This window comes from Lingula anatina, chromosome 9 (assembly GCF_051362555.1).
Source record: "Lingula anatina isolate TDL-2025a chromosome 9, LinAna3.0, whole genome shotgun sequence".
NCBI classification, from domain to species: domain Eukaryota; kingdom Metazoa; phylum Brachiopoda; class Lingulata; order Lingulida; family Lingulidae; genus Lingula; species Lingula anatina.
In genome coordinates this window covers 4,288,239-4,305,853 of record NC_141775.1, presented here as the reverse complement: position 1 = coordinate 4,305,853, position 17,615 = coordinate 4,288,239, and the positions used below count along the sequence as shown (strand labels likewise).

General features: G+C 38.3%; 2 protein-coding genes across 4 annotated transcripts; one reads left to right on the top strand and one right to left on the bottom strand.

Moving 5' to 3' along the window:
* The first annotated feature begins 663 nt into the window (after positions 1 to 663).
* Positions 664 to 12,090, top strand: LOC106176800 (carbohydrate sulfotransferase 15). Of its 3 annotated transcripts, none has more exons than XM_086995801.1 (10): positions 664 to 816; positions 2,732 to 2,938; positions 4,998 to 5,111; positions 6,478 to 6,755; positions 8,199 to 8,514; positions 9,235 to 9,363; positions 10,006 to 10,165; positions 10,790 to 10,973; positions 11,255 to 11,405; positions 11,749 to 12,090. In XM_086995801.1, the coding sequence occupies exons 2-10, from the start codon at positions 2,881 to 2,883 to the stop codon at positions 11,925 to 11,927; spliced, it is 1,569 nt and encodes a 522-aa protein (XP_086851927.1). In that variant the 5' UTR covers positions 664 to 816; positions 2,732 to 2,880; the 3' UTR covers positions 11,928 to 12,090. The 3 variants fall into 3 exon arrangements, with proteins under 3 accessions (XP_086851927.1, XP_086851928.1, XP_013414786.2); XM_086995802.1 differs by lacking the exon at positions 664 to 816 and adding an exon at positions 878 to 899; XM_013559332.3 differs by lacking the exon at positions 664 to 816 and adding an exon at positions 906 to 1,073.
* Positions 12,091 to 12,185: 95 nt separating this feature from the next.
* Positions 12,186 to 15,921, bottom strand: LOC112041352 (uncharacterized). The gene is made up of 3 exons (XM_086995803.1): positions 15,773 to 15,921; positions 13,304 to 13,509; positions 12,186 to 12,931 (listed from the first exon to the last, which is right to left on the bottom strand). The coding sequence occupies exons 2-3, from the start codon at positions 13,493 to 13,495 to the stop codon at positions 12,689 to 12,691; spliced, it is 435 nt and encodes a 144-aa protein (XP_086851929.1). The 5' UTR covers positions 13,496 to 13,509; positions 15,773 to 15,921; the 3' UTR covers positions 12,186 to 12,688.
* Between the last annotated feature and the right edge of the window lie 1,694 nt (positions 15,922 to 17,615).

The following is a 17,615-nucleotide window of genomic DNA, read 5'->3' as shown; positions in this document are numbered from 1 at the left end:
CAAACCGTGGCCCTGGAAGAGGGTAGGCTGTATACAGATTCTGAAACTAAATTCCTCCCCCCCACCCCACCCCAGCGCGTTATAATGTGATGGTGATATGCATATTTATAAAATTATTTGTTAAGGAATAAGGAGAGCGTGACCCAGCGCACAGGATCTCTCTCTCTCTCTCTCTCTCTCTCTCTCATAGAGAATGTGTTGCCCTCTTAACTCTCAAGGTATCTCTATCTTACCCTTCTCCTACCCGAAACGGCAAAAAATAAGCTAGTGAAACTATACAAAACCAAACCATTCTCCACTGTACTATCTGTATATATTGCAGTAAATTCCCTTTGTCTACTATTTTGATATTCCTATCCTTGTTCGCTCCTCATTTAATTTGCAAACCCAGTGGATAGATGCACCCCTGCGTTCATCATCTCCCGCGGTCGTCACAGGGTCGAAAACCGTTCCACCCCTATCACGACCCATAGCGACGATAATAGTAGGGTTTGGCGACGAGACATCCGATGAGATGGTGAAATACGATGTAGTCTTACCCAGCTCTCTCTCTCTCTCTCTCTCTCATTTTATTATTATTATTATTATTATTATTATTATTTATTATTATTTTTTTTTTTTGCTTTTTTTTTAATGACTTACACTTTAACAAGAGACTTGGGTAAAATGACTGATCGTATTGATGAGGAACTTTTTCTCGCCTAATGGAACTGGTTTGCGTTACCGGCCAGATTGACGAAAACCTATCAGCTGACGAGTTTTTTTCACGGGATACATACCGAAGTCTTCGTTTTTTTATAGTTGTTTAATATGCGTGTGAGTATATACATCGAACGTCACTTAAGTAAACACTGCAGTCTGAACTAACGACAAAGAAATCAGCACCTCGCTTTAACCTGGTACGTAACCGATATATGTTAAGTGGGTATTCACAGTACTCTGTTGACGCTGGCCTATTGAGTCCGCGTTATTGACTTACGGACTGAGTATTACGCAAAGGACTGCGAATCACCAAGGATTGCTGACTTATCCCTGATTTTTAGCTTTTTTTGACACGAGAAAGGAAGACTCGGGTAAGCCATGTGAACTTCTGTATTATTAAGGGTAGATTTAAGACGCCACAGAGAACGCAGATGAGTTAAAATGATATCACGATTAAACGGACAAAATGTAGCTTAGTCTGAGGTTATTTTATTCCATGACTACCGGTAAATATTTAGGGCCACAACTGCTTAAGCAAACATATAACTTTTTAAAATTATTTCCTGTTTTGCACTTGTCTACCAGTGCATTAAGATTTCTGCCCTTGACATTTTGTGAGATATTTAGCCACGTCGTTGCGGGGTTATACCCCTCACAGATGGTTGGAAATAGTATTCGATTAAAACTGTGGAGGTTTCAGTTGCATAATGAAGAAATGAACTGCACGTTAATGTCTGCTGAACGTCATTTCTTGGGATCATATGGTCCAAACGATTGACAAATATGTATCTAGTCAATTTGTCGCGTTCTTTAGTGATACCAATCATAATCGGTTATTAACAAAATTTTGGAGCCCCCCTTTTCGTGTTTTACTGTCATTGTAAGTGTCGTTATTAGAGCATTGGCAATCTAGAACAGTCATAGTTCAAGTGTGCAAACTTGGCAGTCAGAGAGAGAGAGAGAAATAGAAAGAGAATGATCGCAGTTAGTCCCCAAAGATTTTTAACAGTAGAGTCCAGTGCTGCACAATGCATTGTCCAAGCACACTGTCCACTTCAAGGCAACACGACTTATTGAATGCATAAAACCATATGGGCATAATCCGCTTTTCAATTGAAGTACTGCACAAATAACCGAACCGCTCTCACTTTAAACACTGAAGGTAAATCGTTAACGGCTCTGAATGCACGTGGGTCTATGGTAGTGGTCAAACAGAGTTCACACAGGCTGGTCGATCGATCGATCTCAGTGCCGTCATCTCGTTAACTTCTTTTGGTTATGAATGAAGTTCTAATCAAACCAGCGTGATGATCGATCCACTTAATGTGTTCACCCGTAGATCACCTGTCAGGGTCAGAGTAATTGCGATAAGAGTCACTGTGTTAGGTTAGCAGTACCCTCTACCAGCGCCAAAGATTGACTGTTCACAGAATATTCACATATACGTCTTTAGATAAATAGACGGCCATTTAACCATTTCTGGTTTCCCCCGTTTTTCTCTATATAATCTGCCACCCTGGTAGAGGGTAGGTTAGCAGTACACACAGTATAATAAATACCAATAACTCCGATCTGAGTCTTGTATGAGAGTACTCTCTACCTGAGGCCCGCCGGGCAATAACTTTATTTATTTATTTATTTATTTATTTATTTATTTGTCTGTTTGTTTATTTTTCCTAAATTCTTGTTCACAGTACGGAAATATGAACTTTTTTAGTCTGTTATGTGCTAGTCACTCTGGTAAAGGAGATGGACACTGTAACGAGAGAAATCAGTTATGTTAAGGGCACGAAAACAGATTTATAGTTTTTCATTTTTTTCAATTTCTTTGGATAGGGTATGCCTTGATGATGGGGTTCGGGTTTGATAAAATTGTTGAGGAGTAAATGCATTAGCCTTAAACAACTGTTACAATTGAAGTTCTTTTGCTTTGATAATAAGCAAGAAATCGTCGAAATTTCAATGAAAAAATGTATGGAGCGCCCTAAACTCGAGTCATAATACTACATGTGAATAAATGAACTTTCAGGTTTTGTGAATGGCAGTGCATTAAAAGCCAGCAGACGATATCTGACCACATATCTGCCCAAGGCCATGATGACCGGGAAACTTTGATAGTCGGGGTATAGACCCGCTGACCCTATAAAGGACGCCCAGTGCGGCTCTGTATGTGACTTGATGGCAAACAGCGTCGCCCTTAGACACATCACCAGAGCGTATTTCATTCTGCTATGGCGTAAGTCTTTTATTAATTAAACACGTAAATCAAGGTGGACCAAAATGTTACTGTAGGTTAACTAAAAAGAAAGAAAAAACCCTTGAGTAAAGATAATGACAAAGAAGTTAATTAGATTATTCAATTAAAATATATGAACAACTTTTCGTATATATTGTATTCGATGTATCTAATGTCATAGGAGATAATGACGCACACAAAATACCCGATTCTGGTAGAAACATACTTATGGAATGTACATAGTTTAAATTACCGTCCGCGTTTGAAGATATCCTGGAGTCATTCCCAAATCGGACTTTAAAACTGTTTGTACACTTTCTGTAATTGGTCTGAGAAGGAAGACATTTCGATTGAAATGTTGAGCCTACGGGAAACATTTAGAACTAAACTACTAAGTTAAAATGATACAAAACGTCGAATCCAAGGGCAAGACGGGCCCAGTTTTGATTTGTGAATAGGAGAAAGTTGCTTCGTTTCGAGGAAAATTCAGTTTGGCGGGAATATCCGAGATAAGTTACCTTCAAGTTGGAAAATAACAATTGCAGTAGGTGAGATGGAAATTGTTACGCTCAGCCAAGCGGGAATCAAAATGCAGCAGCTATCATTACTTTACTACTACCGCATTGCCGTTGTATAAAAAACACACTGCCCGGCCGCGGGTAATTAATCAGTAACATTGGCATAACCTCGTCCCCGTGCCAGGGTTACCCAACCATGTTAAGGCGAGTTTACTGTTGTCTCTTCAATACAGTTGAAGGTGAACTGATAGTAGCGCGCGAAAGAAACTTCATGACAACAAATTTTTATTTCAATATTAAAAAAAAAAAAAAAAAAAAAAAAAAAAAAAAAAAAAAAAAACATCAGCCGTGACATTCGCTGGGAAGACGTCCACACAGTTTCTGCAGTAGGTGGCTATGTTGGATTTTTGTGAACCAATATTTCGGCTTCTGTGTAGTCACTGTGACTTTCCAAGTGTGTTAACCTAAAATGTGCAGCTCACGGGATGGGAATACAAAGTCATCAGAATTAAATGGGCCACGAAACATGAACATCAGTAAATGGAGTTGGTCACACCACACTACATATACAGTGTATCTGTTCTACGATGCCTCTTAAGGTTATCTATACTGATGTAAAATATTCACAAGAAACGCTCAACCGTAGCGTGGAGACGACCATTTCATCTTCACCGCTGTTCTCTAGGATTTCGGGGATTTATTCATAAGATGACCAGAAATTGTTCATGGAAAGAATGAAATGATTGGGAAAGTAAGTCCAGAATAGGCTAGCACAGTATGTACTGTGTAGCACCGGTATGAAAGAGACAATGTCAAACTGTAACTGCTGGCAGGCTGCAGTAAAAAATCCCTCAGTGTGCCGGCAGATTAAATGTATATACCGATGTATATAGACAGTGAACCACATAGACACTGCAACAGCGAACGTTTAATACACGTATAGTAAGCGCCGTAAAAAACGCCGCCAGTCTGTGCATTGTCCATCCCGGTGTCTCAGCCCATGTTAATCTGAGGACGGATACAAAGAGACCACAGTTCTGCCGTACAGCGTTATCTACTGTGTGTTACTGCTGCTGCATCTGAATTTATTAAAATTATCCTAATTCATGTACAAAAGCACATAGAAGTCATTGTGGTTCAACACAAGTCCCATCTTTTGAAGTTAAGACGTTCTATTAAAGACGACTTTCTATCTAAGACGATTAGTCCTGCTGATGTGTTGTAAACTATAACTGCTACACTCTCCCATAGACTCTAACGCCTAACAGTGATGGTAGTCGCTAAAGAAGACCCCGGAGCTCCCGCATTTTCAATATTCAAGAGATCTTCTCAAGTGAAGACGGCTGCATATAGATTCTTGAACTAGCGTGTATAGCTCATAACTCAAACCAGGACCCTGCACATAACCTCTTGTTGTTATAATCCGTGGGTAACCCTCACGGGATTTTGAGCGTCTTTGAGAGCGAATTTGGCTCATGACATTTCACCATTATCAATATTTCGGTGCATTTTAAGGATGGAGTCGCTGGTCTGTTTTACAGGTCTATCCAAGAGAGGATTTGGAGTCATTTTGCTGCTGTGCATGGTCGGGATTATGGTCGGTTTTCTGGGTGTGGAGTTTCAGTACACTGCTAAAATTGCGCTGCAAATACCAGGTAAGCAATGTTATTACCATTCATATGCTGTTTCACGCTTTATTTATTGTACCACGGTAGGCGATCTATATGTCCCTCTACGACAAAGCCTTCATTTAGAAAGACTGCTCTTTAAATCTCCTAATTTCACCGACTGGGATGCGATGTCAGTAACGAGATAAGGATGTGCACAGCTGTGAAAAAGACATTTTTTCTCGGTGTGCAAAGGATACTACGGCATGGGTGTGCGAGTAATAGACATATATTATTTTTCCTAGCCTTTGAACCCAGGGTGTTGTTTAGAAATTGACTCGTGGCACTTGTAAATAGACTACCCGTATATCGTAGTAAGTCATTAAACACAACTGCCCGCACGCTAACCCCACGCCAAGTATTAAAGCCGTATTAATGGCCTCGACGTATCATACCATGAAATCAAGTGAGTTAATGTGGGCATTAGGGGTCCAACTTACATATATTAAATAGAGAAGGCTTTTTACAATAATAAATCAGTGGTGAATCCTGGGGGGAGGGAGGGGGGCATATAGTGGACAGACTATTTCTTCATTATCTGCTTCGAAGGTACGTTGTTACAATGTACATGTACCGTATCCCCATCTTTCCATACTCCCCCCCCCCCTCACACACACTCTACAAAAATCAGTTTAACAAGCGAAAGTAGACAAAACAAATTAATTAAAATTCTCCATTTCTGTGCCCTGAATATATTATTGTAAAAGAACGCGTGTACTGCTTTATATTTGCCCTGGTGCAGTAGCTAGTATTATGAAGACCCTACCTCCCCCTCCATCACACCCTCGATCCCCTCCTATACTTATTGATTTTCGTAGATCCTCAGGCGTAATTCATGTACTTCAGTATTAAACAAATGTACATCCATGAATACCGTGCATTCGTTCGGTATCTTCAAAGGAAATAAGCCGCATCATTGTTACATTATTGTATAGACTACCGAAACTGAAGCGGTTTTGTTTATAAAGACTGTATGAGAAAACTACAAAATTATCTTAGTATATCCTGTAGAGTCACGTAATGGAGCCTCAGAGCGGAATGCGGTATAACAGAGATAGACCCCATTCCCAGAAATTAGATCGATCCAAACTAGATCGACCTAACTCCCTGGGGGTTCACGCTAAATAGCTGTCAGCCGAGCGGGCACGAAAGTTAATTATCCCCTTACAGCTTGTAGTAGGCGGGACGGACATTTAAGATTATCTGACAGTAATCTAGTGAGACTCCCCACGAGGATAGATCGATCTAAAATCTATGGGAATACGATTTGGGGAATCGTTCCTGTGATACATCTACCCTATAAATACCATTACGTATTTCAATTTTAAAAATTGTCTCTTATCCACTTTTCCAGGAGCCTCTGTTCGTGTGTACACTGGACCCCCTCAAAAACTCAACAAGACCCGGGACCCTTTGATTTTAGGACACCTGCCGGACCTTGATGTCGCGGGCGCTCCAGTTGGGCAAGCCAAACTTCCACCAACCCCTCCTAAGCCGTCCACTCCTTTACGGCTCGACCGTCGTCCCACAAACTCAACTTTCTTACAGAAAGGTGGAAATAGTGATACTAGTGATGGTGACGAACGGAAGCGGGTCATATCAGAGGAAATATACAAGACGCTTGGGGTTAGGGTACGTAGTAGAACTTAAATGAATGTTTTTGATTATTTTGCTGCATATGAATGGCAAATTCAAGTATCAGAGAAAATATGACTTAAGACTAATGTCCATTCTTAGTTAATAAAGAGTCAGGTCTGTCAGTGAATAGCTGTTAAAGGACCTTGTTAGTTGTGCTTTTTAGGGGTCTGAATGACGGTGGCTCATGCATATGTGGTAACTTTATCACACACTTAAGAGTTCTTGTGGATTTTTTCATTAAATCTCATTCTGTAACATGTGCACACTGTCAATGAATATGTGACCACAAAATTGGTAGCTGCAGTCAATTGCAATTTCAAAATGTGCAGTTTTTCATATCCACCACAAAGGGAGCATACATACCAGAATTACAGGTAAAGTGCAGACAGCATGGACAAAGTCATTCCACTACATGTATATATGTATTACCAAGATATTAGATATCTAATTTCCTGGTATTGCATATTCGTGGTCAAAAAGGAGAATTGGTGTGGTACAATGGGCAAGTGCTCTTTCTAAGGTTTGGATGTTTCTCCCCCCTCACCCCCCTACATGTAGGCCTACATGCAGGGGCGGATCCAGGATTATTTGAAGGGGGGGGGGGGGTCCGCGGATGCGAAGCTGATAAGATGCGGACTGATTCGACTTTAAAAATTGATTATATATCGACACCGATCTGCCTTTAGGGGTTGGGGGTGGGTCGCTCACATAGTCACTAAGAGGTCATACCGTGACTAGAAACTAACTACTATTATCTAACTTCACAGTAAGTTTCCAGTAAAGGCATTAAAAACAGTTGAGCATACTGACAATAAAAGAGAGTTTTCAATAACATCATGAAACTCAGAATGCCCCCACAGTAGAGTGCTAAGAAGTGGGTCCAGATTGACCTGTGCTTTAAATCTATGGCATTCTCTTTTTGGTTTGTCAGAGATGATATTTGAAACCTGTTGCATAAAATATGCCTGTGATTGGTTTGTAAACGCGTGCCATTAATCACGATGGGTAATACTGCACGTCGACAGGGCAGTAAAGAAACGTGCAGGTAAATGAAGAATCGACAAGAGCACACACATCTTGTTATCATATCAATTAGGATAGGCTTGAGTGTGGAGCAGAGAGGCCGGTCAGTTTTGTTATGTGGGGTAATAGGGAAACAACTGTTTTTAGGCTGCAGTTTGTTTCAGTGCTTTATTGTATGGTTGGATTGCGTTATATTATATTATATTATATTATATTATATTATATTATATTATATTATATTATATTATATTAAGTCAGCATCATTACCTTTTGGAGAAAATATTCCTGTTGGGCTTTATTTACCAGTAGTCAAGGGTGTTCACTCATTAATTCACCTTTATTTTGCAAGACTTAAAAACTGACATAATATTGGCATATTTGGATATATTATATGTATGGCTTTTTTTTTTACAGACACCACTGAAATTCGACCCAAACTTTAAAAACCCTTGTTGGTACGAACAGATCCCCGCTAAACTGGACTCCATGTATGCTAACAACCACTGGGCGGACGGGAAAACATTCACCCAAAAATTTAACATTTTGAAAAACTTCCTTGCTTTCCTGAGAGGGCGCCATTTTTCTCAACATTTACGGTGTCTTCCATATTTTTACCTGGTGGGCGTGGCGAAGGCCGGAACGACCGATCTGTATGACCGGATTTCTCAGCATCCGGATATGGCCCAAGGCATGTTGAAGGAGCCGCAGTGGTGGGGACGACGAAACTTTGGTGAGAAAAAAATTGATAAAAATTATCCTCGGTCAATTACGAGTTATCGAAACAATAAGTGTTTATTTTTATTTATACATTATTCAAAGCAACTACATGTATATGTACTGGATATGGCAGTGTAATACCTGTAAAAACAGATATAGTTTTTTGTAGCTTATAGGACCAATGTTGACTTGGTAGAATACAGTGTTTAGGGGGACATGAACATGTAGCATGATAAACTAGTATTATTTGTGGAATTGTGTTACGTGCGAATACATATTATTTGACTCGCGATTGAAAGACACTGTGCATGCCAAATGTTCATTAACATTACAAAACGTATTGATATTTTTTTAAAAAGACAGGATTGAGTTAACAGCTTATCTATAATAAATATATTTGTAAGTGTAGTAAGTTATAGTATTGGGTGGATGAAGTCCCATTTAAAAGAAAGTGATGAGTTTGGAGCTTCAAGCAGGCCCCTGTTTCAATTAAAAAAAAAAAAAAAAAAAAAAAAAAAAAAAAAAAAAAAAAAAAAAAAAAAACCCTTAACTCAGGTTCCCTAGCTAAGAACTTAATTACCAAGGCTACATGGTCACATGGGCATATTTTACCCTATAAGGAGCAGTGCAACAGCACTCTCATGGAAATCCTAGTCAACTAAGCCAGGGAGCTGAAGTATTTTGTGAAACCGGGGCCAGGTGAACTAAGACTAAAAACTTTCCTTATTTTTAGGAAGCAAGAGCATGTCCGTGCCCTTTTCGCAGTACGTAGAACTGTTCGACATGGCTGCCAAAGCAATAGCAGAACAAAAGTGCATGAAATGCAACCCCAAAGACGGTCCCATACATATCAGAATTACAGGTAAAGTGCAGACAGCATGGACAAAGTCATTCTACTACATGTATATATGTATTACTAAGATATTAGATATCTAATTTCCTGGTATTGCATATTCGTGGTCAAAAAGGAAAATTGGTGTACATGTAATACAATGGGCAGGTGCTCTTTCTAAGGTTTGGATTTTTCTCCCCCCTCACCCCAAAGAAAAAAAGGCACAGCGTGCAAAGCGAGGCAAACCAAGGAATTTTTAATCCGTTGGGACTGTACGTATGGCGTCATTAGCCAAGGGAAAGACTTCGAAAGCTTGTCTAGATTGATGCCTTTCCCTATAGTTTCCCTTATGTTGGACGAATTCAAAAGAAAAATGTCTGTCCATCCAGCGCAGTATATTTTGTTTAACACAGGTATACTTCTGAATGGAAAACTGTGGGGGTTTCATTTATGGCAATGCAGAAAACGGCTGGAAATATGCTGAAATTAATGTGCTTTAGAGAATGGTGGTGTTAAATGAAATCACATCAACCCTATTCTTAAATACCATGAATATATTAAGTTCTGGTAAGGAACAGTGTTGCCGTAATATCAATATATTATCCAGATATATTATAAAGTTGATATTTCAAATAAATCCATATTTCATTTATTTCCTATCTATTTCCACAGGAGAGGCTAGTCCTACGACGTTTTGGTTTAACGACTTTTGGGACGAAAGACTCGGGAATAACGTCACTTCCGGTGAACCAACATACGTAGTTGCTGACTATATGAAGCAGTTACAACCAAATGCTAAAATTATCATTATTTTAAGAAATCCCGTTGAAAGGTACGGGTCAAATTCGACACCACACTCTTTTTAATACCTCACCACTGTTTCTTAGTATCATGTACTAGTAATCTGTCATTGTGCTTTAATTAAGTTTTATTAAAGGCATACAAAACACGTTAGACGTATTATAGCAAAATATTTTCTGGAAAAGTCTGCAATTTCCTCTTTAATCATATGGGTGGCACTACATAAAATCTTTGAGAAAATGACGATCTGTAAACCCACTTTAGAGTTTTAAATTTCTCATTTTTACCGTTACGAGAAAAGTTTACCAATTCTCATCTCCATAAAATAAACTATATCTATTGAAATCTATTACTATTACTGATGATTAATTGGTCTAGGTGATGACGTCGCGTCTCCCTCTCGGAGACTACGGCCGGTCTATTACGTACGAAAAAAAAAACCGAAAAACTTAAAAAATCAAACTCGGCTCGGATTTAAAGTTCGTAATTTTGCCAAGTGATTTGGATAAGGTGTACTCTAGCCATGACGTGATTGAGGGGGAAGTTTTGAGTTTTTCAGCAAAATTGATTAAGCATGCACTTATTGTGTAACTTTGAGTATTCTTTTTATCTTAAAATGCGACATTGAATAAAAAAAACGATTTGGTCTTTTTAGGGTTTATTCGGACTTTTTATACCTGGCCAAACGGGTTGGCAAAAGGCCGGAAGTCTTCCACAGGGCAGTAGTAGAAGGGGTAAAAATATTCAACGACTGCCGCATGAGGCACTCTGTCCGCAGTTGTGTACACAATAGGACAGTGCGGCTCTACCGTCCCTGGAGTAAAGAGTGCTTCTGTGAGGTAGGTTTTAGAATAATATAGTACGTAATTGATTGAGTAGTTTATTTGATATTATCTTGTTTGGGAAATGTTTCTTCCAGTGTCTCTTATCTCTTTTATCTGCCTTCATTTGATTAAAAAAAAAAAAACGGTTTCAGCAACCCCGTCAAGCTCCCGTTTTGGATACTTGATGGTAAAGCAGAATATCTACTTTGGATTGGAGTCTGAGATCAAATAGCTTTCATCTGTGAGCATTCTCTATATAACGAGTCCGTTTGTCTCCTATTTCTTGTACATTTCAGATCGCACGACTAAGCATTGGAATGTACAGCGTGCACGTGACTGACTGGATCCGGGCTTTCTCTCCCCGACAGGTGCTCATTTTGCGTTTCGAAGATTACGTGAAAAATCAGCTCGACACATTACGAAAAGTTTTTGAATTTTTAGATTTGCGTGAGTATATAATTCGTTTTCTCCACCTTTGACTTATATTTTTTGTGTGCTTAGATGGGTAATAAAGACTTAACATGGAACTAAAGCCCTTGATCTACTTGTAGTAAGAAACTTTTTGTCCATTGGATATTTTGTAAAAAATTATTCCAGTTATGAAACATATTTGTTTAATAAAGGCGCGTTATATTTGGATTATTCATATAATTTTTGCGTGAAGGGAAACATCCTTATCATAAGGTACTTCAGGTAATTGTCAACGTCATTGCTTGCCACAAAATAATTCATATGCATCATTTAATCTAACTATTAAATAAGCTGACTCGGATTTGAAAAATAATTTCAGGTCCATTGACAAAGAGAGAAGAAAGAAGAATAACACTGAAAGTTCCTTCAAACCGGACGCCAAATAAAATCCCAATGTTAAAGGAAACCAGAAAAATTTTAACCGACTTCTACGAACCCTTTAATAAAGAACTTGCATCGATTTTAAAACATGAAAAATATAGTTGGAAGGGAGGATAACATCTTTTAACTTTAAAATGTTTTGTTCTGAGAATAAGACGGGTCATATCTTGATCGCTACGCGATCTACATTATAGTCATTGTTGTTGGCGACCTTTATTGTCGTTTTTGTTATTGGTGAAACATCCAAGTGTTACTTAAAAAATAAAGCCGTACTTTTTAAGACAGTGTTGTTCCTGATGACACAAGTTGACACAAATATATGATCCCTTTCTTTGATTTACCGGCATAAATGAAGTAACTCTTGCAATGCAATACTAATTTAAATTTGATATTTTATTAAAACACAAAGAATTATTTTCTTACATTGGCACTCAGTGAGTGCGATTTAGTGTTAAACGTTTTTGAAATTAATCTCTCCAAAGTCTTTAACAACGTTGCCTCACTTCATCCATTTGCCAAAACATTTTTGATCCTCAAAACGCTGCTTCTTTTCTCTTACATTTTCAAATTTTAATCAATCTCGAGTTTAAAAGTCTACCAATGGGGGCAACACTGTGGTATCTCTGTGTTTTTCCCACTCACGCGAAAGTCTTTTCCCGCCTTTCCATCTCTATCGGGGATGTACTACAGGTCTACTCATTCCCAATCGGCCCCAAGCACGCACAATGCCAGGGCGTACAGGAGCACTGAGCGAGGTTTCGGGTCGAGGTGCAGGAGCAGTGACAGATGTTACGTCATGTCGTAAAACTCAGTCGACGGCAGGAGAGAGGGGCTCATCTCCGATTTTAATTTCCACATAAAATCTATTCAGCTTTGAGTCAATAATTTTGTTCGACAAGTTTTGACGCAAACCTTGTCAGCCATTTTCGGGCGTCATCTTTTTTGCTGCGGGAGGCGCAGTGCGTCACGAGGTAAAGCTGCTTTGAGCGACAGACGATCAGGTATTTCCCGCCATTCCAGGCAAGCAACGTATTAGGGGTGTTGACCTTGACGCAATACGTGACGCCCTGGATGTGGATCGTTTCTCTGTGGCTGCTGCTGTCCATGGCTTCTTTTATTGCCTACAAACATAACAACAATGGAAAAATTAGAAATTTCTTGCAAAGAAAATGCTATATTAGCAGAAACTAGTTATTTGGATTCAGTACAGGCAGAACTGTACCGGCAAATGGATGATCCCGTGACCTGATGTTTTACAGTAAGGCGTTGAGTTCGAGTTGATAACTATATTCTTAAAATGTGCGTTATGATACGAAGTAGCCTTTGTGACAGGACTAGTAATTAGCCTTGGTTGAGATCATTCATTTCAGTTGTCTCTTCCCTTTCAAAAAAATCTCTTACACTCTAAGTTGTACAAAAGGCCTGGCCAACAATAACTAGTATAAAGGAAAGGTTAACCCCAAGACGCATAAAAAAATGACAGATTTATTTACCTTCAGTTCCTGCGAGGTAATACCAAATCCATACGAAGCAGCTGCAACTTCACCGGAACTGTACAACATCGCCCCCTTGCGGAGAACCAGCTCCGGTTTGTCGTGGAGAATGTGCCAGAGAAGCTGTCCCCAGGAGCTCCCGTTCTTAGACACATTGCTGTTCAGTGCTATCCCTTCCATTGGTCCCAACATTTTGGTTTTTCTTACTGAAAAGAAAGCATGATTTCATAAGTATATGGAAACACACCTCGGGCCTACATTACATTAAAAAAAAACCGGTTACAACCTACGAGGTTACATGTCAGAACTTAAAATTCTTCTGAAAACGACCCTGATTGGAGCACTGACGGCATCAATTTGTTATTTTGATTGGCATTAAGACGTCAGTTTTCAATGTTGAAAAGATGATAAGATTTGGTAAAAGAGGTGTGCTGATGCAATCTACCAACTTTTCCTGTCGCAACAGGTTTGAAACCGTCTTCGTATCATCTTTTCTGTCGGACGTTTAGGAGTCGCCCGAACAATAATATTTACTTAATCTCTTGGGTCCTAACGTGCATAACTATGGGGGCGTATAAATTTTAGGTTATCTTTAATTCAGGTCCATTAATCCCTTACCTGACTGTACAGTGTATGCATTGGCAGATTAAACTGGATAAAGCTCGTTACATTTAACATCTACATTTAGGGTGCGTTTGAATCATAATATTTGGCAATAGATACTGTAGAGCACCTTACTGTTTTTGAATACCCAATTTATGGACAATAATATTTACTTAGGATGAATGATCCCCCTTATCTTTGATACCTGTGACCATAAAAATTTTACTGCGTCATTTATTTTGTAGTGTTTATTGTTTTATGGACCTTTTTAATAAAATAATAAAATTAAACCGTCGTCCAACTTTTCTCTGCTTTATTCCGAATATTTTAAGAGACAAGTTTAAAAGCAAGTGATAAATGATACTTATTTTCAATTTAATTTTATTTATTAAAGCAATTTGTTCTCTGTCATAATCACTTGAAGACAATTACTTTGTAAATTAAGTAATGAAAAAATCATAAATAAAGAAATGGTGCCATGCCATTGTAGTTGAAAGAGTTGATATGGGCGATATTCTTTATAAGGAGAACATTTTAATTAAATTTCCATATGTACAGGCATAGGTCTAATTTGTATCCATTGATATATTGAAAGCAATGGTTTAAGTAAGGGGGTTAGTGTCGCGTACTGTCACATACAGACACTATCTTTTGGAATGCAGGTAAACGATATTTATCTATTGTAAGTCAGTTAAGTGCAGTTCCTAGTTAATGTTTAAAGGGATAATAACTCTTCGTATGAGACCTATATTTCACAATAAAAACCTTGTGAATTACTCATAGAAATATAATATTTTCTGTTTTACCACAAAAACAGCAGTTATAGCTTTTATTCTGATATTTGAACTTGTCTTTAGACCACGTGACCTCCACTGATGTCTATACTCTGTTAAAATCTCTTAAGAGATTTTAACAAAAAACCAAACTTTTTAGAAAAAAAACAGGGACTAACTTTGAATGTAAAAATGGATTCATTAACCATTGGTAAGTATGGGAAAATTGTTGTTTACTCCAGGAAAATTCATTTTTTGGCCGAAACGAAGAGTTATTATTGCTTTAACAATATCCACAACAATAGCGGGTTCTTGTATTTTTTACAAGAATTGAAAAGTTTGCAAATGTGAAGTATAAAGTTAAGATGATGATTGAGCGCCTTTAAAAAGAAATTCATAATACAACAGATGTTTCAGTTATGGTGTTTGCAGAAAAACGTGCTACTGAAACGCCAGTAGTAAGTGAACTGCGTTCCATAGTTAATATTTAACTGGATTGTTTACAATAACACAGGGGAAACATTCATAAAAGTTAATCGTGTTCTATAACGGACTTGTTGACAACAACAACAACAGTGCACTGAACAGGTACCGTCTGTATTCTTCAGTAAGTAATTGACCGACATATTTAGTAGATATCTCACAAATGTATCCTGCACTGATAACTGGAGAATGTGTTATACCAAATGTCAACCTAACACTACACTTACACTACGAGTTTAATATGCCATGTAATCAGTTCTACCCATTTACGATCAAAGATGTTTTAAAAAAATGTAAATTTCAAAACTAGAACTAAATAATAGCATAATAAGAACAGTGAAATTGACAATAAAGGTTACAATATATAAATAACAACAACAAAAACAAACCTAATCATACGTCAAAATTATAAAAATTATGGGAACTAAACCAAAATATTTTATTCAAAACGTTATATTCGACCTTGCATGAGATGTTATAAACCTTTATATCTGGTCATGAAAGTTAATTGCAAAATAAAATAATTAAATAACAGTGAAATAAAAATATAGCTGAATAGATGAATAAATTGACAAATAAAATACAAATAAAGCAATGACGATAAACTTACTCTTTTGAGGTGAAGATGAATTGAGTTTATTCAGGTAAGCGGTGGATAAAGTGCGACTCACTCAAGTACTAGCGCGTCTTTTTTCCGAGACTGTACCACGTCTTCTCGTCCTTACAGCGTTGAAATGGGGGTATTACACAGCCTGAACGCATGTTTATATATAGTAAATGTTATCAACCACGTGAATAAGCATAGGAAATATCCATGACGTCACTGATAGTAGGGATCTAGTGAATGGTCTAGAAGGCACAGTGCACGTTGCTTACAAAATATTGATTAGGTATTAGATGACAACGCGAAATTTGATGATTAAGACAGAGTTAAGAGATATGGAAATTGATCAAAACAAATAGGTAGTATGTTTGGTTAAGGACGTGGAGGGTCAAGTCACAGGGTCACAAGATATTCCCAGAGAGCTTTCACCATTTTTAGCGATTGCCCAAAATCGTTAACGAATTTGAGTTCGTGAGCATATTTAGTTTTGACGTTTTGAAATGAATAAAACTAGGAGCAGAATGTTCTGTTGTATGAATGCATATGGAAAATGATAGATATTGGGGATTTCCCCAATGCCAGATCAAGGATAGGGGCCTATACAGAAGGAGAGGTAACCTCCCCTCCGCCCACCCCCACCCCCTCCCCCTTGCTCTCTGGACTGGTTCTTAAGATCCGTGGTGTCATTAGGGTCATTTGTAGTAGTGTCTCATCAAACCAATGGTTTTCTCTTTCTTTCTGGTGAGAGCGCGGGATGTGCTAGCCCCTATTGATATCCGTCAATTCTATACCTTGTAGCTGTTTTAGCAGATTTAAATGGGGCTGAGGGCCGAATTTGTAAATGCCAGAACAGCTAGAAGTAGGAGGGTAGTATTCGCCCTTCCATCCTCTTTATATTTACTCTCTTCATAAAATGAAAATTAATAATTGATATTTGTTTCTGTGATATCCCAATATTTAAATACTTTTTCAGTTCAGTGAAACTGAGTGGATATTATTCGGTTTTAGATTTGTCGCCGACTAATCTTTATGTTCTTTATCTAATCGACGACAGGGCAACGGGGTTACTTTTTAGTGGCTTAAAATAGTCCATAAATATCAATCACCGAACACATGTTCTTAAATTAGAACACAAGCAAGATACCACATCTTATTTTTCGCGATACGATAGGATGTTTATCCCATCGGCTGCAGCAGTTAAACTGATACATACTCTGCAACAGAACAGAATTCTTTGATTCCCATCTTTCAGCGACCTTGACAATGTCTTCAAAGTCATGAAGGTCGACGTACAAGGCACTCACATATAGGAGCACATTGTAGTAACGTCAGTTTTGAAAAACACCAACCCTTTTTTTTACCAAGCTCAAGAAGGTTATCACGGAAAGTTGTTTGGAAGGCTTAGAGGCTATCAAAGCAGGGGCAGAAGTATCTTTCCAGCAGCACACAAGCGCGTGACAGAGAAGAGGGGTACATTTTTTAGACTCGAAGGGGAAATGTCGAAGAGGAAACCATGTAATTTGATGTTTTCGAAGTTATAACTTATTAGTGGTGTCATCCCAGTCCTTTACTACTTCTTTTCAGAAACACCTCGTTCTGTCACTAATCTAAGCATTGAAATCGCAATTAGCTTATTTACCAGTAAAGGTACCAATGATATATTTGTGTGGCGTATCTTAGCACCAATTTACCTAAAATACGATCTTTCACGTGAATGGACTCTTATCGTTATCCGCACACTGTCACCACAAGACCCGCACATTGCATCATTCCTATCCCCTGCACGTGAGACACGCTGTGTACACAGAACCGTTGATAACACATTAAATCAAGTTTTTTTAAATCTGTT